This window comes from Carassius auratus, chromosome 8 (genome assembly GCF_003368295.1).
Source record: "Carassius auratus strain Wakin chromosome 8, ASM336829v1, whole genome shotgun sequence".
In the NCBI taxonomy this organism is placed as follows: Eukaryota; Metazoa; Chordata; class Actinopteri; order Cypriniformes; family Cyprinidae; genus Carassius; species Carassius auratus.
The window spans coordinates 22,523,984-22,548,742 of NC_039250.1; the positions used below are offsets into that span (position 1 = coordinate 22,523,984).

The 24,759-nt window shown below is 36.2% G+C and overlaps 1 protein-coding gene across 1 annotated transcript; it reads left to right on the top strand.

The window, feature by feature from the left end:
* Positions 1-12,375: 12,375 nt before the first annotated feature.
* On the top strand, positions 12,376-23,875 carry unm_hu7912 (un-named hu7912). The gene is made up of 2 exons (XM_026270349.1): positions 12,376-12,578; positions 19,162-23,875. The coding sequence occupies exon 2, from the start codon at positions 19,204-19,206 to the stop codon at positions 22,411-22,413; it is 3,210 nt and encodes a 1,069-aa protein (XP_026126134.1). The 5' UTR covers positions 12,376-12,578; positions 19,162-19,203; the 3' UTR covers positions 22,414-23,875.
* Positions 23,876-24,759: the final 884 nt, after the last annotated feature.

Genomic DNA, 24,759 nt, shown 5'->3' on the forward strand with positions numbered 1-24,759 from the left:
TCCTCAGTTCAGATTCTGCGAAAGACGAATTGAAATGACAATATTCCTTTAACCCGCTCTCTGATTTAATCTTGGTCTTTATATATTTTATACATTTAGACGTAAACATTACATTTAAGCTCCTGATGATTTATCATGTTAAAGAAATCCTGCACTTGTTAGAAAACAGCAAATTCAACTAAGAGATAAAATATCATAGTTGCTTTGACCATTCCTGAAAATAGCAAAATAAGATGAGAAATAGACACAGTACCTTTTGTCACAATATAGCAAAGTTGCCTCACAAAACAGGTATAATTCTATGGAGGAAACCAACACCTGAAACTCTATACATCACCTATTCGTGAAGATGGCAATCATAATTGTCTTTGCCTTGCAAGTTTAGCGGTTGTTGGTGTATAGTTGGCACCCTCCCATTTAGAGACTTTGACCTCAAAGATAACTTTTGTTTCACTGAGCAAGGACTTAGCAAGGGACAATGATATTGTGTTTTACTCAGAAATATTAATATTATAGAAGAAAAATTACTTGATGAAAAATGCTGATGTCATTGACCCTTTTGTAAATAGGTAAATTGTATTAAATTCAAGTACAAAATTTAAACGATTCGGAAATTCCAATTCAGTGATCACATAAGCCAAGGCATTGGCATTTTTTATGTTTTAATGTTTTAGTTACAATATATGTATTTCCTGTCCATTCCCATTGTAAAACAGTTCGATAGACAATGGACAAGGAAGGCAGGAGTGGCGAAAAAGGCTCTTTATTAACTCAAAATAAAACAGGATAAACAGAAGTAAACTGCGGCTCCGCTCTCTGCCATCACACGTATATGCTCTGCTCAGCCCGGTCTGCTGGGCGCTTATAACTCCTCTCTTCCCAATCACTGGAATTACAAACAGGTGTTAATCATTAATCATTTGACCTCTTTATTACCACTCGCAAAAGGAGCCCCTACCAAGTAGGGTACATGTACAGTAAATGAACATACTTTTAGAAGGCCAACAATTCAATAAAAAGGTTTTTATTTATTCATTTAATTATTTATTTGTTATCTATTTTTTATTGGTCTTATGAAGTATTCTCATTTGTTGAGATAGTGAATTGGTGGGTTTTTGTTAAATGTGAGCCAAAATCATCACAAATAAAAGAACCAAAGACTTAAAACTACTTGTATTTAACACACAAGTTTCTCAATTTGGGTTTAATTACTGAAATAAATGAACGTTTCCACGACATTCTAATTTTATTGAAATGCACGTGTATAATTTATGGAATGTTCCTCAGAAACTTTAAGCACAATGTTTTATAAATGTTACTATTTACTTCTTGTTGCAGATAGCTCAGAGAAAATTAAGTAACATTTTAGTATAGGGACCATTTCTCCAATTCTCACTAGTTTCTTACTAGACTGCCTGTTATTAACATATAACATATTGCATATTCTACATCCCTAATCCTACCCAATACCCTAAACTTTACAACTACCTTAAGAACTACCTTAATGTTCTCTCTAATGTTCACATAACCAAGGCAAAACATTTTGAATGTTCTGACAACATTTGGAAATAACATTTACATTCTTAGAACATATTTTTGTTAGCAGGATTATTGTGTATTGTTGTAATGGTGCATATATGAAAATGATAATATATGCATTGAAATGTTGCTTATTTTTTTGTATTTTACCTATAATATAGACTTTTCGACCATATATCACATATACTGTGAAAAGACTGAGAAATATTGCAGTATAATGTTGTTTAACTAAATCGCCCAGTCTGGGTGAGTGGATGGTTTACAGTACAGAATGATTTATGCAACTCTCTATTACTTGCAGTATCATTACTTTAGTTCATAAATCCAGTTAATGCCAGCCAGCCTCATTGGCCTTTCATGAAGTGTGGGTGAGAGTGTGAGTGGTGGAAATAAATGGAGATTTTTCTCTCTCTGACAGGCAGAGGGGTCTGACAGCATTTCTGGATTTAAATGAACACAGAACTCTCTGTACTGTCAAGCTATCACCACCCTCCATTCATCTTATGTCCATAACGTTGGTTTGCTTGGTCTCCATGGAGAGCTGCCCTCAGCATGCCATTTCTCAGCCTTGGAAAAAACACTATCTACATTGCAATTTTTGGCTTTTGCGTAGTTGAGGTAACCATGGATACTGCAGACATTCTTCATCAAGAGGAAGCAGATTGGTGTTTGATTGTACATTGTCTGGATTACATTCATTTGAATGTTTTGACCATTAATTTACTTCATATATTTTTAGCACCAGGACTTCTCGTCACCATCTGCAGTTCAGTTGATATTACTTGAGTAAGAGCAAGATGCCAAAAACATCACCATCACTGACTTCAGGCAAAAGGATAAGGGATAGGAAACACAATCCCACCCTCTGTCCAAGTGCCAAGTCACCCTGGCAAGATATTTCACCAAACATCACCATAGACAGAGGTTGTGTTCATTAAGGGCTGCAGATTCCAACTTTCAGGCTTCAGTAAGCCTTTAGGCTTTCAGCAAAGACTCACTGTTGAACCAAATTCCCTGAAAACCACAAATATGAGAGGTATTGGATCTAGTTATATAGTTATATAGATAGACATAATAGAGTTAACATATGATTCATTTCTGTGAATCAGTTCAAATTGTTATTGCAATGAAACCATTTAAAACTCTAGTTTGATTTTTGTGCATTATATACCACTCCAAAATCCCACAGGCATTTTACTATTATTTTTGTTGTTTTTTTTTTTGTTTTTTTTACAGTTCCCTGAGGTCCATTTATATTGTTATCAAGATTTTTACACCAAAAAAAAATATTCAGTACATAAACGATAACAATGTAATAACAGACAAAACAATAGTATTAAAAACAGTTACTCACACTTGTGTGTTGTGACATTACTGTTGTATTTAATTTAGTCTGCACAGCATAGTCTTTTAATTTCAACCTTCTGAAAATTCTGTCAAATTGTGTCTTGTTTATAAACGAATCCATAGTAAAATGAAGTGAACAAAGGACCTTTCTTGCATGGTCTGGAGCTTCGTTAAGAATAAAGTTAATCAAATATAGTTTCGATTGCTATCTGCATTGACTTGCGTTTGTCGCTCTCGTTATTTGCACTACATGTGTGATTTGGTGGGTGGGGCTAAACAGGCAGCGATGTAGAAGCAGGTGATGAACTTCTTCTGGTTATGAAATCATAATCATAAAATAGCATTCAATTTTTAGCAAATTGGCTTCACTATGAGCTGTTTTTAGACTAATGAGAAACTTTTGAGTTCTGAAACTTACAAGATGTTTTTAATTTCAATAATATTTTTGTTTATTACTATGCACTGTAATGTGTAAATGGAAGTGGTTAAATATGATTTTTCATTGTGTCCATTTAATGGTAAACTAAATGAGAATGTTTCTTTGTGTTCAGAGAATGAAAAAACATGCCTTGATCATTTTAAATTAAAATATACGGTATTTTACTTGCTGTGCAAAAGTTGCACAGAAGAAAGGAGTGTAAAAAACATGCTAATGAAATGCTGCACAACAAAGTCCCCAGTGAGTCCCTTCATTTTAGTGCAGTACTTAACCTTTACTCAAACACATTCTGCTTTCTGTTGTCCCACTTTAATGCACTTTCCCTGTTCCTCTACCATAATGGTGTTGCAGATGTAGAAAAAAACCCATCAAATTTAAATAAAACATGTCATATACAGCATGCTGTTCTCATTCAGCACGGATAGTCAATTAGGTTATTAAGTACAGATTTATAACATCATATGGTGTATAATATAATCTCATTTTAGATGTCATGCAGAAAATCATCAGCTGAGAAAAGGAGGAAACTTGTCAGCTCTATTCTTTTTTTACTACCGTCATGCACCTCGCTTTTACACAAGGTAGTCATTAGCAAATGCCCTTGTGATGTCTGCACCCAGCCAGAGCTCCCCTTAAAGGAACAGCTTGTCTTTAACCAAAGTTGCAGCTAGGAATGTATTGCAATAAAATTTTATAGAGCACAAAAAGCAAAGAATCCAAAGTACATACATTTTTAAAGGGGTCATATGATGCAATTAAATTTTTTGCGTTCTCTTTGGAGTGTCACAAGCTCTTGGTGCATTAAGAAGATCTGTGAAGTTGCAAAGACTAAAGTCTTAAACCCAAAGATATATTCTTTATCAAAGTTAAGACTGCCTCACCAACCTAAAATGACTCATTCATACACTTCTCCACATGTCTATGTCACTACGTGGAAATATTTGCATAATACTGCCCAAATGTTCACACAAATAAAGAAGGCATGGTTTCAGTAACAGTTCGTGTTAAAGCAGTCATGTCAGGGAGCTGCTGTGTGTATCTAGGAGAAAGCAAAAGCACTTTATTTGGCCTTCCGAAAGTAGATTCATTTGGAATCTTCATGATTACTTACAGAACAGCAATGCATTTTATGGACGACCGTTTCGTGAACCTAGGAGAGGAGGTAATTCTGACTTTGCTTCGACAATCTGGTGTTTCTCAATCAGCTACTGTCAATATGTTTTGTTATTAGTTGAAGTATTTACCATTGAATGTTCAAATGGGGATTTTTGTGAATCGCGTGTGTGTGTGCGTGTGTGTGTGTGTGTGTGTGTGTATATGTGAGAGAGAGACAGGTTCACACAGTGGAGACAGCTCTCTAAACCTTTGGTGGCTTGTGTACTGCAAACACATACGGGCTTCATTCCTGTGTTTGTCATGTGACTCTGTTCCCCTTTTGGGCTTGAACTGATGGTAAAACTAAGGATATTTTTAACTGTCTTCACATTTATTTTGGAAGTTGAAGCTTACGATTATGGAAAGGGGCGTTGCATTTCCGATGAGTCCTTGCGGTGTTCGGCCAATCACAATCCACTGGGTCAGTTGGCCAATGAACACTACATGTTTGAGAGAGGTGGGGCATAAATAACCTACAATAATGTACAGTATTTTAAAAAATAATGTGTTTTTTGAACATTTAATCATGTCAACATATTCTGTTACAACAAATAAACAAAAAAAATTATGATTTTTAAAAAAGCATCATATGACCCCTTTAAGTGCATAATGAGCCCATTAAAATAATGCATGTGAAATTTTATGTCACTTGAAAATGTTACTGGAACAGGTTAGTGACCTCAGCAGGTGGGAATGTGGGTAAAAAGCATTCATCATAATCAGAGATAAAGAGATCTACAGGCTTGAACATAATGACTCAGCATGAAGAGGATGAAAAATCAATATATGCAAAACCCATCAGATGGCATCACTGGCTGCTCTTCATTTGCAGTACATTATGATTCCAGATCATCTGGATCTTTCTAGCTGTGATTTTGTTGTACAGCTAATTAAATGGCAGTAATTACTGTTCTTGTCAGGAGGACGGAGCTGCATTATTAGATCGAACTGTATGTGGACCCTGTGTTCTTAGTTAATAAATCATGTTAAGTTGCTCAAACGTGGGAGTAAATATGAATGAACACTACTTGACTTCTTGAATCCTGCAGATTTGCTTCATTCAACATCAAGAAGATCAAACCCTTTCTTTCGGAACATGCTGCACAACTCTTTGTTCAAGCTCTTGTTCTGTCCAAGCTGGGCTATTGCAACGCTCTCTTGGCAGGTCTTCCAGACAGTTCTATCAAACCTTTACATTTAATCCAGAACACAGTAGCAAGATTAATTTTTAATGAGCCAAAAAGAATAACGTCACACCTTTGTTTATAAATTTGCACTGGCTACCAATAGCTGCTCGCATAAAATTCAAGGCAATGATGTTTGCCTACAAAACTACACTGGCTCTGCAAACATTTACCTAAATTTATTAATACAGACTTATGTGCCCTCTAGAAGCTTGCATTCTGCAAGTGAACGTCGCTTGATTGTGCCATCCCAAAGAAGCACAAAATCACTTTTATAGACTTTTCAATTAAATGTTAAAAGTGGAATGACCTCCACAACTCAATCCGAGTCCTTAGCCATCTTCAAGAATCGGCTTAAAACTCATCTCTTCCATCTATATTTGACTCTCTAACTTTAGTACTCACTATTCTAATTCTATTCTATAAAAAATAAAATAAAATAAAATCTAACTACCTTTTATATTCTTTTTGTATTCTATTTTCTTTTCATTTTTCATTTATTATGCAATTATGTGTGTGTGTGTGTGTGTGTGTGTGTGTATGTATATATATTTCTCTATTCTATCTGATTTCTTTTTATTCATTACATTCATTAAAAGCCCTTGCTACATGTACTGTGTTAAGCTAACTGAGATTGCTCTTTTTGTTGTTTTTGATTGCTTCCACTGTCCTCATTTGCAAGTCACTTTGGATAAAAGCGTCTGCTAAATGAATAAATGTTAATGTAATAAATGTAATATTTATTGTTAGATAAAACAGCATAGTCATCAACTACATTTTTTTATCAGTCAGTTTGAATCATTGACAGGTACAAAATAAAATAAAATCAACAACAGTGTTAAGATTTACAGTTTACAGCTTTAGGATTATTTTCAAAAATGTAAAGGCAAATTATAACAATTTATGATTTTTTTTTCTACATTAGTATATTTAAAAATATAATTAAATGTTAATTCATAAATATCATTAGGTTGCATTTTATGATATAAACTTGCCCTGTGTTGTCATGTTAAAGAAATGTATTGACTTTTGTTCAAATTTTCTTGCATTATGTTTTTTTCCATGATTATTTCTGCTTTTTGGTCACACTGCACAATTCTGATTTGGCAGACATAAGTGTATCAAAAATTAATAGCTGTTAAATGTATTTATTTATTATATTTCCAAAATATTATATTGGTTTGCCTCATTTGCTGTGGTTAAATGCGTCATTCTACCATAAGATATCTTGTTGATACGTAAGGATTATGTATGAGTCAGTTAGAACCTGTTCAAGCAGCCGTTGACTTTGTTTTGAACACTCCAATGGTGTAAACCTGATTGATCCTCTGTAGTAGACAAGACTCTTATCAACAAGAGCAGGATTTGCAGCCAGGACATTGATCTTCCTCTTCCTCATAAGAGTCTCTGGAGCAGCTGAGACACCTGCTAGCATGTGGCTGATGGACGGCCTCTAATGCCTGCGTGCTCCGTGAAGTAGTTGCATCATTCATGCCTTGAAAAATCAAAATCTGTAGCTGAGCTTCTCTTCATGGCTCCGTGGCAGGGCCCTGGGTCCTCACACCTTGTGCATTATGGGCATGACTCCTGTCGTGCTGCATCATTTCAAATCTATATGGGAGCAGACAGATGGTGGGCAGGCTAAACCAACAGGAAGCTAGGTTGCCATGCCAATAACAGTGATGAGTTCTCGCTATAACAGAGAAGGACAGAGGCATAGCAGCCTACAGTATGAACAGTGTTTTATCACTGCTTGTGAAATTTATTGCTTTAGAGTTCAACAGTCACCGCCTACTTCTTCAGCAAACTTGCTTCCGGAAATATTTTTCTTCTATTCATTTTTTCCATAGGGATTTAAAAAATATTCAGCAACAACAGCAGTCAGCAATAGTCTTGAACCAAACCAGCAGCTCCAAAATGAATCATACAAACGTGTATTTAAAGCAAAACAAAGTATTTGAAAAAGGACTATCAAGCCATAATCATTTAATATAAAAACAATTCTACAATATAAAACTAGTGATGTTTATTAATATTTATAGGCATAAAACAATAATACTTTTCATTACATGCATTTCATTCCTGAATGAATCAGTGTTTTTGAATCAGTTGAATGGATTAAATAGTCTAAAGGGCTGCATTTCACTTCACTCTTTTAGACACACACTTGCAAAGTTCTCTAGGCACTTCCCCTCGGGGGAATCCCAGCTGTCATTTTGAAGTGCGTTCCACTTAAGTCAACGAGGGAAGTTTATATGGAGAGACTCTCGACTCCTTGATTTTGACCAAGGGAGACTACTTCGTCTACTTTACGTTGGGTTAGTCCATATATGCCACCACAGATTGTGTTTAATTGTGCTTATGTTCACCTCAAACAACTATAAAATCTTTTTTTTTAACCTATATACATATAGAATTGCATCAATTCATAAGCGGAAAAACTCAGCTGAACTCCATTGTGGATTCCAAATGATCAAGGGCTTAAGACTTTCCAGTTCAGCCCGTTGCAAGGTTTCCACTAGTATAATGATTTACTAGTATAATGATTTACAAAACAAGTAGTTTTAAAAGCTTTAAGTTTGAAGGTTTTCAGTTTTAACTAGTTTTAAGTTTAAAGTAGTTTTAAAGCTTACAGTTTTGAAGACAATACAATTTGACTAAAATGACTAGCATGATGCTAGCATGTTTCCAGCATGATTAGCAAGTGACTAGCATTTTCCTAGCATGTTGTTGGCATGATTAGCAATTAAATAACATGTCATTAGCATGATTATCAAGTTAGTAGCATGTTGCTAGCATGTCTACCAAGTAGCAGGATTAGCATGTAACTAGCATGTCGCTAGCATGATTCCAGCATTAGCAAAAGACTAGCATGTCGCTAGCATGATTAACAAGTTACTAGCAGGTTGCTAGCATGTTTCTAGCCTGATTAGCAAGTTACTAGCATGTTTCTATGATTTTTGATCAAATGCAAGAGCTCACTGACCCTGAATAGATAGCCATGCAACTACCAGTTCCAATGCCCAGAAATGTAGTAAGTTAGAATTGTCCATGTGACATCAGTGGTTCAACCATAATGTTATGAAGCTACGAGAATAATTTTTGTGCACACAGAAAACAATAAATAACAACTTTATTGACCAATTTATTCTCTTCCATGTCAGTCTTCAATGCAATTTCACAACAGTACCATGGCACATGCATGTGCATTCCACTGCTTGTAAACAAGGTATATCGCATCCAGGTTCTACGTCAGAACTCCAGCCCCTGCATCAATCGTGAATGCATATTGAGTACTGACATGGAAAATAAATGTCATTTTTTTCACACAAAAGGTAGGTGAACTATGTGAACTATTGCGCTCACAGTTGTAAATGAGGCAGTTCCGATTATTACTTTTTGAATATGGATATTTGTCTTACAAAAACACATGTCCTCATTTAATGGATGAGCTTCTCATGGACCGATGGAGTGCAACACCCGCTGAGTGGCATCAAACAGCTTGAAAGATCAAAAAAAAAATTTTTAAATAACTCCAACTGAATTCGTCTGAAAGAAGAAAGTCATATACACCAAACATATACTTTAGAGTAATTTATGGTTTAATTTTCATTTTTGTCTGAACTAAACCTTTAACATTACAAACCAATGTATTTATGATAAAAAATTGAAACAATATGACAACAAATGCCTGTTTGTAAAATTAAGCATTATAGCAGGCTGTTTTTGTAAAGCTAAAATAACTGGAAGTGAATGACACCGAAAACCTCACACAATAGTTACAAATTATTGCTCTGCTCTGGATTCTGCTTAGTATTGTGCTTAAGAACACCACTTACCAATAAGCCTGTAAAAAACTGGCCTTTTGTTTAAATCAAGTTTACATCCTGATAAACTCGTCATAGTCACCTTCAGACTACTAAAAGCCTTTATATCCTCAGTGCCCTCTACAAACATCTTTCCGGCTATAAGATATGATGAACATGGCAGCCCTTAGCTCAGCAGTCTTGTCTCTGCCAATTCATTTCTCCTGTGCTTTCCAAAAGGTACCTCTTCCAGAGACACTGTCATGTGATCTTACTGGTGACACTGTAATGAGGTTGCTATCAGTAGGACAGAAACATAAATTCAGCTCGCTCAGAAAGAGAAGGCACAGAGAAAGAGCTAGGGAGAGAGAGAGAGAGAGAGAGAGAGAGAGAGAGAGGCTCAGGTGTTGTAGTGGCCTCGATTAGCCTCAAACAGCTAAAGGGTCATACGAGCTAAGAGAGTTATCATTCAGATGACTGAAGCACTGATATTATAAGTTATATATCTCACTCAGTGACCCTACTGGAGAAGAAATGAACATGCAAAACTGAAAAACAAAAGGGCAAGCGTTTTTATATGCTGCAGGACACATAAAACAAGCACTGATATCTGTGTATTATCTACTGTAAGTGCCTCAAGCTAAACTTGCAACATCTTTCAAAGATGTGATGCTACTAATCCTGTAAATTCTGGAAATGGGATTAGCTCATTGTATGACTGGTTAACATGGCTTTGTTTCCTGGCAGGATTGATAAGAACCTGTGTGATCTTACTCCCAGACGAATCAATATTTACAGGCTGCAGGTTTGTTGTCAGCACAAATATAGTTTTTAATCGCACTTTCCTTTAAAAAAAACAGCATTTTTGTAAAAGTCTCAGTTACACTGTGGCACAAACACAAAAACACACTAAAATAATGCAATTAACTCTGACTTAATAACATTTAAAAAACTACATAAAACATTTGAATTCAGTTAATGTTGTCACAGGGAAATTTGGGAATGACCTGTCTTAAATTACTGAAAAACAAAATTAAAAAGTAAATGTATTATCTTGTTAAATAAATCTATATAATTTCCTTAAATGTTCAAACAAATTTTAATGTTTACCTCTGAAAAACACATTATGTAATATTTACAGTAAAATTACATACATCATCCTAAACAATATAATACTGTTTTTATATTGTATAAAGGTAGCATAAAATTAACCAATTGTCAAACTTTCACGCAACATTTTATATATAATTTTTAATGTACAGAATGACAGTCTATTTAATATAATTTCATGCTACTACACTGTGCTCTCTGTTTCTCCTGTTATTATGTATATTCAAAAGAACTGAATAATAATGAGGCTGTCTTTTCATAGTACGAAAAAAGACAAAAAAGAAATAGAAGAAAGAAGCCTTGAGACAAAGAACAGAGGGTGAGTCACACCTCAGCACACAAATGCAATACCAGGAGGAAAATAGATAAAAAGACACAAAACAATAACATGTCAGCTGTCAGCAGTCTTTTGCAATGTAATGGCAATGAAGGTCTGGGAAAATATACTTATCAAATACAATTTTCACTGCATTAGGAAGGAATGCAATTGCTCCAGTAGAACAGTTCACCACATTACAAATCTGTCAGTCATTTTAAAGTTGTAGAATGTACACAAGCAAAATATAAAGCAATTAAAGTTTCACTGTGCGGGAGTCGAACACCTGGATTTATGGCTACAGAAATGCTATTTAATTGACCAACAAGCCTGGTCTTGTATGGCTTGCTCCCATGGCTCTCAGCAAGTGTGCGTGTTACTCAGGTTTCTAGTAAGCTGCCAGTAAGTGTCCTCATTCAGTGGGCCATGGTTCAGTGTATGTACAGATCATGCTTTTTTAAAATTATTTATTTGTATTTTTTTTTTTATATAATTGATTGAACAGCACATAAAGCAACCATTGATAAAACTAATACAGACATCAATGCCATCTATGTCTCACTCGATCCCTTAAGATGTACTATGCTATTGTGCAATTCTGTTTTAAGACAATTGGATAAACAGGGAGATCAACAGTCAAAGTAAAGTTCTATTCTTAGAAAAGGAGGAAATGCAGAGGTTTGTTTGCCGAAACAAAATCATTAAAAATGAATTCTAATTACAGATTTTTGTTCACTTTTGTTCCTAAATATTTTTAATTATTACAACATATATATTTTATATTATTCATTAGCATTTTTAGCACCTTGTTCTTTTTTTATCATAAATATTATCATGAATTATCATAAATGAAGCAAGACTTAAATTTCACATCAACAGCATCTGAAAACACACACACACACACACACACACACACACACACACACATATATACATTATATACATACCCCTTGCAGAATTTGCAATATGTCGATAACTGAAAGAGGGATCATGAATATATATATATATACACACTGAACAGTGCAACACCAACAACACACATGAGAAAATAAATGAAAGTGAATAAATAACTTCAGTGTAGTGGGAAAATCAGGTGCAACTTTGACCTTGGAGGTACTTTGCCACAATATTAATACAAAATAATTGTTTTATTATTTATTTATTTAAATAGAATGTCATAAAAGAGACAGACATTCTTTTCAAAATATTTATATTAAGAATTTGTTTGCTCATGAGGGAAATGAATGAATGAATGAATGAATGACTATAATAAAAATTGTCTTCTTGAAATGAATAACTACTGGAGCCTACCAGCAAGACACGACACCTTCATAATTAAAATCACGTCTCAAAGCTGTGCCATCGCATATGCCTATCCTGCATGAGATTCGTGCTCTTCACATACACACGCGCGAGCGCGCAGGCAGGCAGGGTTCAAGCGCGCACCCAACGCCGCGCGCATGCGCAGTCACTGCGCATCTCACGTAAGAAACGCAACGCGCGAGGGATGCGGTCACACCCCCTCATCTCAGTACGCCCCCAAAGACCCGTGGGCGAACAACAATACTTAAGGAGTTTGATGCAGCCCACCTTACAGCATCTGATATGATATGGAGACCACATCATCTCTAAATGAACAGTCAGTGATAGCATCTTGAAGATCTTAACTATGGACGAAGACGGTAAGAAAAATGCGCACACTCATAAAAGCTTGAAATACACTAGGACAACTAAACTTTTGTCTTAGTAAGAATTAGTAAGACTGTAATTGACTTAGGAATACCGATACGGTCGCAGTAGCTTTGAGTGTAACGTTAACTGATGTACGTTGCGCCGAAAGACATTAGGTCATTTCACGAGAGATGCTCGGTAGTGCGGGGCTCGTGCCGCAGCAATAAATGAGAACAAAGTGTGCTTTTGTATTACATTCTGGTTCGATGGGCAGATGTTTCATTTTTGACCTGCACGTTCGCAATAAAACCATGAAATGCTCATCAGTGTTTGTCAGATTCAATGATGACCTCATCAGAGATCGAGGAGGATGTTGATACTACGCGTTACGCATTGTGGCGACCTTGTAAATCAGGTGGCTTTGCAAGTCCGTGGGTTCTGCATAGTTGACTTTGTGGTTTTGCTTGGTATCCAGGCGACAGAGCATGTGGTATGTGTGCTTGTCTGGAGAAGGTTTAGGGAGGAGTAGCGTTAAGTTTTCTACGCATGTATGGTGAAATATAGCCATACATTTAACAGTAGGACTTACAGCTGACAAATCTTATGCTTCAGCTTTCGTCTAAAACTATACATATAAATACTTTTTAACCATAAATGCTGAAACCCACATAAGAGTCACTTTATACACTGCAGCAAAAGCAGGGTTGCACCTGTTGTTCTAAATGAAATGGCTTGGAGAAGAAAGAGGAAAAACGAGAGAAAATGCTTGTATTATATTACTGAACCACTAAGATCACTTTTCTGCAATCCAAACTGGAAACTGAAGTTAGAAATATGTTTTCCCATTATGTTTCAGATAGTATAATTGCTGACAACAAACATGCATGAGTGCCTTAATATTGAAATGTTAAGGACAATCACCCGCTCAAGGACTGAGTGGATTGTGCTGTTGCTCTTATTGATTTAACTTAATAAGAAGGGTAATTGTTAGCAATATGTTTCCAGAGTGTTTTTTAATCTGGTATCTTTAGTAGATTAACAAAGTAAAACAGTAAAACAAATCAAATGTAGTAGTGCCCCCAGGTGGTACACATCATGACTGAAATTTACAATACACAATACTTAAAATATTAAAAACATACAGTTAAATGGTCTGTATTTGGTGTTATAGCTATTATACCACCTCATGTGCCTCTGAATTAGTCAGTGGCAAAACTGATTGTAATGGCATCAATCTAGCTTTGCTGTGCAGTTTAAGAGGAAAATAAAAGTGTAATTTAAAAGGACAATAAATTTGCTGAATGTAGACATTGTTTGCAGTTGAAAAGAGAACTGAAGAAAAACCTTTAGTTTCCACTTAGTTTGTCTCATGACCTTATAAACTAGAGGCTTTAAGACAGACATGATTTATAGGTCGGTATTATTTTTGCTCAGACTTTCAGTTCCTCTAAAAATCCTCTGAGCTTTCTTGTTGGAAAAGAACAGAAACTTCACCTCCAAATCTCCAAACTCTACAGAATCATCCATCTGGACTGCTTTCCCTGAGATACTCAGATGCATCTTTCTCGTTATCCATTGTGTCCAAATATAGCCTCTTTGCCTCATATCCGGCCAGAAAAAAACCCTACTCTGCAAGCTTGTTTGAGGAATGGGTTGTGTATTTAAGGAGATAGGTTTCATGTGAGATTAACTGCTGCTGCTAACACGTTCTTCTGTCTTGGAGTCAGAATGTAGCTTGAAGATATTTTTGCATTATACTCACAATCTCTGTAACTGACCCGTCATGTCCAGTGAACACCAATGATTCACTTCAGATGTGATTCTGCATTATTTTACAGTTGCAGGAAAAACACAAGAAGAGTTGTCCGGAGTCTTATATAACCAGTTTGTGAATTAATTCATAAAAATTAAAGAGGATGTGTTTAGAAGAAGTAGTGGTTTGTTGTTGTTGCACTATTTGCATCATTCGGTTCGGTTCTCATTATGAGTCTTGATTTGATGGTCGTTGTAACAGAAGCCACACTGTAGAAAAATTACTTATGACATCTTCATCATCAAGAATCATCAAAGGTAAAAATCGATCGCAGTGGTCATTAATCGATTGTTGGCGAAAATGTCAAACTAGCTATAGATTTTGGCGTAGGATCAAAGGAATCTTATAGGATTTGCAAATGGTGCCAATATTTTACATCTGACTTTAGCTGAAGGTCAGATCATATTTTATGAGCAGTTTATTCAGAAATCCCAGTGAACTCACATACCTTCTCTTGCATATGAATGTGCATGCTTCGTACTTCCTAAGTGGTTGTTTTCGAGATTGAATGCTGGTTAAGAAGTGAGAGGAAGCTAGTCTTGGCAGACTGTGAGGGAAGTGTAAGACAGGTGGTGATTGACTGTGCTAGAGCAGTCAGGTCTCAGTCACAGGTACTGGCTCTGCTGCTAGCTGTGAAAACGCCTGCTGGTCAGCCACCTTGCGTAAAGGAAGAAGGGAATTATTAACATCCACCTTGCCCAAGATGGACGTGTTTTGCTTTGTAATGTTTTAATCTAAAAGAAAAATGACAGTGCACTCAAAACTCTCTCTCATGCTCTATTTTCTGTCCTCATTATATTTCTATTTATGGGACTTTCCTTTTAAATAATTGCGCCCTTTTAAATTATTGCTAAACCCTGGTTAGAAGGCATTTGCTGACCAGAAGGAAAATATATTTTTATTCTATGTGATTCAGTGTAATCTAATACTGTTCAGAGAGGTGGGTCAAATAGGGGTGATACAGTTCTGTTTTATTTCATTACATGTGATTTGTTGACTTAATTGGCATAAACACCAAACTCATCAGCACCAGCTTCTATGTTACTTATCTTCTTGTGACCTACAGTGTTAAGAGTGAAGGATACGGATTGTGAGAGATAGTGGGCAGATATTAGCTCACCAAGAGGACACTTATATCCTTAGTCAGCTAGAAACAGAACCAGTGAAAATGGCAGCCCAAAGGAACCTGATTCGTAAGCATTTGCCACGAGTGACAGTGTTTTATAAATAGCTTTTAAAATGTGCGATTCAGCTCTCTTTAACAATTGGTAAATGGAGCAGTACTAACGGCATCTAAGATTTTGAGACACAAAGTGGTTATGGGTTATCAGCCAAACACATGAAGTGATTCACCTCTGACTGCAGGGACAAAATGCTTCTTAATGTAGATGAGGTGCTTAGTGCACTTCAAAGTGCAATTTTTGTTTATGCCCCCAAAATTGTTCCCAGCAGACATGTAATACAGTAGTCGTGGAAGTCATCTAGTTCCAGCTGCATCGATCATCAGATCTGATCTGAGCTCCACTGGAGTTTTATCAACCTTTATGTCCATGTGGTAATGTCATCTTCTGAGATGAGGAGTTACCAATGTCTACAGATATCCCTTAGAATGCACAAAAATACTCATGCCAGTTTAATGTTAACATTAATTTTTGGATACAGTGCAGAAATTATTTGTGACTCTTTTTAAAACCAAATTAGATTTATACATCATCTGAAAGCTGAATAAGCTTTCCACTGATGTATGGTTTGTTAGGACAATATTTGGACAAAATCTGGAATCTGAGGGTGCAAAGCAAAATATTGAGAAAATCACTTTTAAAGTTGTCCAAATGAAGTCCCCAGCAATGCATTTTTCTAATCAAAAGTCACTTTTTTATATATTTATGGTAGGAAATAGAAAAGGTAGGAAATATATTTTATGGAACACGATCTACTTAATATCCTAATGATTTTTGGCATAAAAGAAAAATCTATAATTTTGAGCCATACAATGTTTTGTTGGCAATTGCTACAAATCTACCTGTGCTACTTATGACTGGCTTTGTGTTCCAGGTTCAACTCAACATCAGAAATCCAGCGTACTAGTTATACTGTCACTTATAGGATTACACATTAATCATTAAACTGATAATTACTTTTTCACAAAAATATATTTTTTTGACATTTTAGAAATTTCATAAAATTTCTTTCATAAAAAAACTTTTTTCCTTACCTCATCTAGTTTCCTTTTGAATTTCTCAAATAAATTAACACACTCTCTACATTTTGAAAACTGGCACAAGAAGCTTCTTTCAGAAGATAAACCAATGAAATTCCTAATATTAAATTCAGCAATTCCAAATTATGCTAAAATGTTTCTATAAAACGGAAAAAAAAGAAAAGTATTACGCAACCACAGTCGCAAATAATATCGCTGAGCTTCATGTTTAGATATATTACAGTCCATCCTTGAGGTTTGCATGTAGATTTAATTTGCCAGGTTATGAACTCTATGCAGTAAATATATAAAACTCTGATTGGGGATTTAGACTCAAAATTTGGCAACCGCAAGCATGAAAGCTGGAAGAGTCTTGTCACCAATGCAAATGTCAAATGAAAATGAAACCTTTTCGTGATAAATAACCAGTGGGCAAATATCACAGACAATTATGTTTAATTAAGCAAGAGAAGCTAAAATCATAAACACGACTGAAATATGATTTATCATGCTACCACTGGCATGTTCATGTTTTTACTGTGTATTTACTTTGCCCTACGATGTATAACATATTTGGTTTAATATTTTTAATGCAAAAAAACATTCACAATGCAATAATACAGTATGTTCAAACGCTAAGAATCTTATTCTCTTCTAAATGAATCCAAAAAAAAGTGAAGGTGTGAGTGAGTGTGTGTGTGTGTGTGTGTGTGTGTGTTTAAGACTGCTCGACAGTCCTTTCTCAGCAGGATGAACAGATGGTTTTCAGGGTTGGCTGAAAGGAGGTAGCCAGTAAGTGGGGCTCTGTAGCTCCTACTGTCATTTAATAAAAACCCTGAAAAGCCAAACATTTTATATAACCTCAAAATTAGCTCCTAACCCTTTGCAAATGTTGCACAGCTGTTCTACTGTATCTCAGGATAAATAAGCAACTGATTACAGTAAAATTGTAAATACATTTTAATTTGTATAGGCAAAGCTTTGAGCCTAATACAGTCCCCGACATTTTGCTGTCTGCTGGATAAATAACAAGTTATATAATTTGACCACTGGTAAACATTCAGTGAAAAAAAAAAACTGTAATTGAATAGTGTCACACATAGAAGCAGGGTTTAGACAAAAACAATCAGAATGATTCTTTGTTCTTAAATGCAAATATTTAAAAGGATAAAGGAAGCTAGGCTCAAGAGAGCAAAGTACCGAGGAACAGTGAAAATCAGAGCAAGCATAAATATAGAATGTGCACGGATGCAGTACTTGCATGGCTCTTATGTGTTTTAAAGCAATCTTAGGCACAGCTGAATACTGAATTCTGGTATCAGAACTGGATTTTCTTCATTCTAAATTACCAATGTGCAATGAATCTACCATCTATGGTAAAACTAGAATCTGACATTTACTAGTTTATGTGCTTCCCTTTTTTAACCTTATTTCCAGTCTATTCATTTTATTTCCCCATAGACCAGAGTGGCACTATTATTAATGGGCAGGAGTAAGGCTGTTGCAGTAGGATGCGGTAAAACTGTATATGTGTTTTTTTGTTGCTAGAAGAAAATCTTTGTTGATAGAAATAAATGATTACATTTGAAAGATATTTTTTTAAATTCTTAAATCATTTGTATTACTTTACTCATATTATATTTCATAATCACGTTTTTAAAAATAGATTTTGTTCAAAAACAGAGAGATCCGAAATATATAAAATGGCATTATATAATGTGTTTGAGAACTCTAATAACATTAGTAAAATTCTAATTGGTAAGTGAATCTGTGAATCTTTTTTGATTATTTTCAGAGCTCAAACAGAGAGAAAGAGGGGAAAATTAAATGCATGTTCTGTCCTTCACCGAGAAAGGAGTTTTCTTACACTAATTTATTCTTCTGAGATGCTGCAAGGCCTCCATCTTCATAATTAATTCAGATTTTTCCTTTAGCATTCTGAAATTTCTCCGCACAGACTGATGTTTATATGTGATATGATATTTAACAGAAGGACAACATTTACATTGATTCCGATTATGAGGATATTCTAATATTTTTCACTGAACTTTAGAAATGATCATATCACACAAAATAAGTACTATTGTAGCTATATATAAATATACACTTTTAGACATATAAGGTACATGCAGGTTTAAGTTTCTGCTGTACGTACCAAGTATATAAATGATGAATTGATAGAATATTTAGATAATACAGATTTGGATATCCTTCAAACTTTGCCATGTTCTTTATCTACTTTCTCTAACACAACTTAGTGCCATGGCATTACTCCTTTTCACTTTGGAAGATATGTAAATGATGCCTACCTTTTACATGTGTATTTGTACATAATAGTACATAATAGGGGCTCAATTAATGCCTTGTAAAGCAAGATCATTTGTGAAGCATCTTGCAAACACATTGATTGAAGTCGTAAAGTCCGTTTCATCTTCTCTTTAATATATTATGATCTTTTCTAAGCATTAGTTTGGCCGTTTTCAGACTTTAAATGGGATCCTTTACCCATTATATTCACCTATATAAATACTTTTATTAAATAAAATGTGTAACTAATAATGCCTTTTTTAATTCTCTGTAGGAGACACCAACTGAGGAGGGAAATAACGGGGGTCCATTTAAGATGACACGAACGGATCCCCCTGACATATTAACATCAACTTTGTATCAAGACATAAAAATTAGCCCTAACTGTGGGCTCTCAAGGTATTCTGGATCTTCTAAGCAATGTGATTCCCAAATGGTTGGCCCACTGGATCAAAACTTTGAAACCATTAACAAAAGACATTGCCGTAGCTTTGACTTCATTGAGTCACTGGATGACCCAAAGGACTTTTCCTTGTCCATGGAGTATCCTTACAGGTCTGATCAGCAAACAGTAAGTAAGGATGCAGTCTGGAATGGCATTGGACAACAGGGACACTTACGTTTTTCGTCACCAGATCTGTTCAACTCAAGACTCTCCCATCAACAAATCAGCACAGACAAGAGCAACGAGGCAGCAAGGACCAGTGTTCATGGCAAGCCTCGCTCAAAAAGTGCTCCAAGGGTTCGAGCCACCCTGACCCCTGTACCCATCACAGTCTCTCCAACTGCAACCACGAGGCGTCGATCCCCAGTGGACCCCCAAAAGAGATCTGAAAGTCTGCCAAATCGAGAAACCTTACAGTCAACCAGGGCTTTAGTTAATGAGGTACATCCAATCAAGTTACAACCCCACACACCCCTCTATGTTTCCGATTGTTTTAATGAGAACAGACAGGAGAAACAAGCTAACACTCCCCACGTCAGGTGCCGTGTTGATATAAAGCCAGACGCCTCAGTTCTCCAGCACACTGCACGGAAGATGCCTACTCACAGAAGTAATGTTCCCTGGCAGCATTCCTCGACATCAGGGATCAGGAACGTCTCATTTCCAAGTCAGATATCCACCTCTAGAACGCCTACTCCTAGTGAGTGTTACAACATGGACTATAGGCAAGCATATCAATATCCCAACAGCTTGTCTGGAAGTCACATTCAATCTGGAGAGATCCCTTTTGGAAGGACTTCTCCTAGAGACCCAAGGGAGTACAGAACCTTGTCTAATCCCAACATCCCAACCAAGTTCTTCTACACGGATGATCCCTGCAGGTATCCAGTTCACCCACCCAGTAGGACATATTATCAGGATGACCAGTACAGTATTAACAGCAGCAACAGCCAAAATCCATCCATTAGTAGTCAGTATGTACTCGACCCAAGGACTCGCTGGGTTCATACCTTGCCTGTGCGTTCATACTATGCAGATTCCCCCCGTGTACCCTTGGATCCGTTCTACGGTAGACCGTATTCAGTGAGTGAGCCAGGGCCATACTTCATATCCACTCCTCAGAGTGAAACATACTTTCAGGAGGACCCAAGAGCATATGCTTTTCCCTCTGAGCCCTCAAAGATGTTTTATACACGGCCTTGCCAGTACCCAGCAGACTTACACAATCCTATGAGAGCATATCATACGGAGGGACGGCGGCGGCCACGCATGTCCCAGGTATTTTCAGATGACTGGAACCGGTCAAGCATTGCTACATATTCCAGTCAGTACGCATCTTCACAGGCCACTCCTCAGCGAGTGCCATCGATAAGCCCATGGTATCCCAATGACTTTACCGAGCCAAGTCGTTTAGGAGCAGATGTCCGGAACTACTCAAAATCCTGGGACAATATTATTATCCCTCATATGGACAGAGAACATGGTGTTTCACGAGGCAGGAGTTACGAGAACCTTCTCAATCACGGAAGGCCAGGAGTTCCTTCGAATAACAATCAACAACCGGTTATTGTGAACCTTTCTAGTTCACCAAGACGATACGCTGCCTTGTCTCTCTCTGAAAACTGTCTAGAAAAGTGTGCTGATGACAGACAAAACAATCCGAAGGGACAATGGTTTGTAACCCCGGAGATTACAATCACTGACAATGACATTCGTGCAGCAAACAGCATCAAGAGAGATGGGGGAATTAGCAGCTGGAATGCACAAAATACAGGGCGATGTCAAACTGCAAACTTGAACAACATACAGAGACCAGCAAACCCACCAGAATCCACAGAGAGAAAGAACACTAATTACTCCCTGCAGCAAAGCCTCGAACAGCTTGATGAGCTGCTAGCCGACCTAGTCATTGATTACAAGCCTCAAAATAGCAGGAGATCAAGTAAGGATCTGATAGACCAGCTCAAACAGTTGATTCAAGATGACGAGACCGAAGAAGGGAAGCGGGACATAGATCAAGAGGATTCAGGACTCCTGAAGACACAAACGGACTCTTCAAAGACCAGCCCAGACACATTTAAAGACCCAGACAGTGGTTGTGAAGGGTTTCGGAGGAGTGTTGAGGATGTCTCTTTGAACCATATTGCAGACGAGGATGACACTATGGTGTGCTCCAATAGGCAATGCTTACGCAAAGACACTACATTCAATGCTTGCTTGTACTTCAAGTCCTGCCACAGCTGTTACACCTACTACTGCTCCAGGAACTGCAGGCGAGAAGACTGGGACACGCATAAAGAGACCTGTCTTTATGGCCGCATTAGTAGTGTTTGCAGGCACATACTAAAACATTGTAGAGAGAACTCTGATGTTCATAAAGCTTTTTCACGCATTGCTAGGGTAGGGTATCTGTCCCGTGGGAGAGGAGTTCTGTTCTTAGGTTTTCCAAACCCTGGGTGTGCAGATAACTTCATTCAAGTTGGTCTTGACAGCCTCACCATCTCTCCAACATATCTGTCCCTTCGAGAGTTAGACAGTTTTAAAGACAACCTTGGGCAATACTGCAAAGAGTTGCAGAATGCAGGCAAGGAATATGACCCCACTGAATGTTTCCTACTGAATGTATCCATTGCGATCGGAGATCTAGTGCCTAAAATTCCTTCACCCAAATTACAAATGCCAACAGTTCGCAAGTATGCCAAGGTCTCATTAGCCTCCTCAAGCCCAGATAAGAAAATCTTTAAGAAGGAATGTGAAATGGAGACTCTGATTCTCACCCCACCCCCTGGGACCTCTGACATTGACAAGGAAGGCCAAGAGGGCAGGAAAGCAAGAGAGATTTGCTTCATTAATATTCAAAGAGAGCTTCGTACCCGGGGTGTATTCCTTCGCCATGAGTTTCCAGAAATATACAACCAGCTTTGTGAGTTTGTTGAGAGCAACAAAAGGTTCACCCCCACCACCATCTATCCCATTGACAAAAGAACCGGAAAGCAGTTCATGTGTATGATCATGGCAGCATCTGAACCAAGGATGCTTGATTGGGTTGGTGCACCACACCTTCTAGATGACATTATATAATCCCTATGCATCCAGTATTATCAAGCTTTTCCTATACAAAATAAAAACCTTAAATGACTAATGTTTTTAGATATGTATTTTAATAGTGAGACTATATTTATTGTTTTTCCGTCTGGCACTAAAACCTAGAATTAATACAAGTTGCTCATGGGATGAAAAGCTATGTATAGTACTTGTTAGAAGATATGAGCACATATGCTTTTCTTAAAATCTGTTTCCTCAGAATCAGAAGCTTTTTTATATTTGGAAGAAAATCTTTCTGCAGTATGGATTTAAATACGGTAAAATGTGTTAAATGGAGCTGAGAGTAATGCACTCTTATAGGCATAGCTCAAAATAATCAAAGTATTGAATAAACACAGGGAGTGGACAATGTTTAAAACTTTGTGAATGACAGATGTTCTAATTCTGTGGAATTTGCTGAACTTTCTGTGAATTATGTGTAGGCCTGCTTATAACTATATTTCTTGTGCTAGTGTGTTGCATCAATTAGGAAACTTTGGAGAATCTCGTGAGAATTTCTTGTTTTCCCTTGCAATACAATATTGTCTCAAAGTATGTGTCTTTAGCCCCTTGAGAGGATAAAAATGTACTTGCATGTACAATGCATGCTGGCAAGGAAAATGCAAATTCACTTAAAATTTTGCAATGGTTTGTCAGTTCTTTACAATAAATTATAGTCACAGATGATGATCAGTATGGCAGACAAAAGCATATGTCAGGTACATTTTTATAGACAAAGTCAAATAAACTGCTTGGAAGATTTCACTGTATTATACATGGCAACTGCTTTCTTTATTGTATTCAGTACTATATCTATTCACAAGGTTAAATCGGCTGAAAATGTAACTTTTAACTTTCCATGACAAGTAAACATTTTTCTTTGAGTTATGCACATTTTCATTACATACAAATAAGGTTACTTACTAATTTATTCATCTGACTTGAAAGATAATTTTCTGTATTATTTGAGTGTTTTTATTTATTTCATGGTATTGTAAAGTTCTGATGGTCTCAAGGTATTTCAACTGAAACATTTATTGAAATATTGTGTTAAAATGATAAACCTGTATATAAAGTATGCTTTAATCATTTATAATGGCTGACAAAACTTAGATGCCTATATTTGAAATGTAATATTTCAATAGAAAAATATAAAATTAGAAAAATATTTAAGCAATGGTTTACGCGATATTGTGTTAGATATAGCACTTTAATAAATTGCTGATGGAAAGCATATTTATAAACAGACCGTTTTAGATAATGTAATCAACAGCATGCACACAACAAACCTTACAGCAATTTTAAAGATATTCAGTGATACTGTGTTTTTTTCTATTTTTTTTTTATCCCATTATTTATTTCTTTACACTGCTCATTACCTGTTGTGTTCTGTTAACAAGTGTTGCTTTATTTCTGTACTATGGTCAATAAACGAAACAACCAAAAGTTCATGCATTTGACTGATAATTATACATAACAATAATAATAGCAACAAAAAAATAAAAGCTATGTCACTGCATCTTACAAGAGATTATTTTTATTTTTATCATTATTATTTAAAATAGAGAGTTCGAACTGTTCTTTTTTTCATTTATTAACTTTTTTTTGTCTTTTTTCTTTTTTTATGGCTTACTGCAGCATTTACTGAGTGTAAAGTGTATGCCAAGGTAAGCTATAAGCATGCTAAAGATAATTACCCCTTTGTTGACTTTCACTGATATAATAATGTCAGGATTTAAGTACATATAGGCTATATGACAAGGTGAATGATCATGACTTTGAGTCCTGGCTCCTTGGAACCTACATTTAAAAAAAAAAAAAAAAATGATACGTGTCCCCTGGACCTCTGGGCCTACAGAATCTTCCAACCTATGACATCACAAACAACTCTTTTCCTATAGTCTATATAAAGGCATATAATGTCGCCTTTTAAAGATCTTTAAGTGAAACAAGTGTGTCTTAACGAATTATCTATAATTGGCGTGAAATACATTTCTCTAATAAGCAGCACGACAGCTGTATAAAAATAACAGCTTAAGAAATACTTCAGCGACATCTGCTGGTTAATATAACTAAGCACACAAGATTTCATCAGCCGTCATTTGTATTTATCGACGCATGCGTCATCATTGCTGTCAGGTTTCCAGTCACGTGATCGCTGAAAAACAACGTTTGCACAACCAGCATACGTTTTTATAACATTATTACTGATCACTGTAAATATGTGCATATTTATTGATTGGCAGATATCTAGACCTACATTTAAACTGGCAAATGCAGTTGAATTCATGAAATGCACGTAACAGATCTAATGTGTCTTTTCTCAAAACACAGATATGTCCT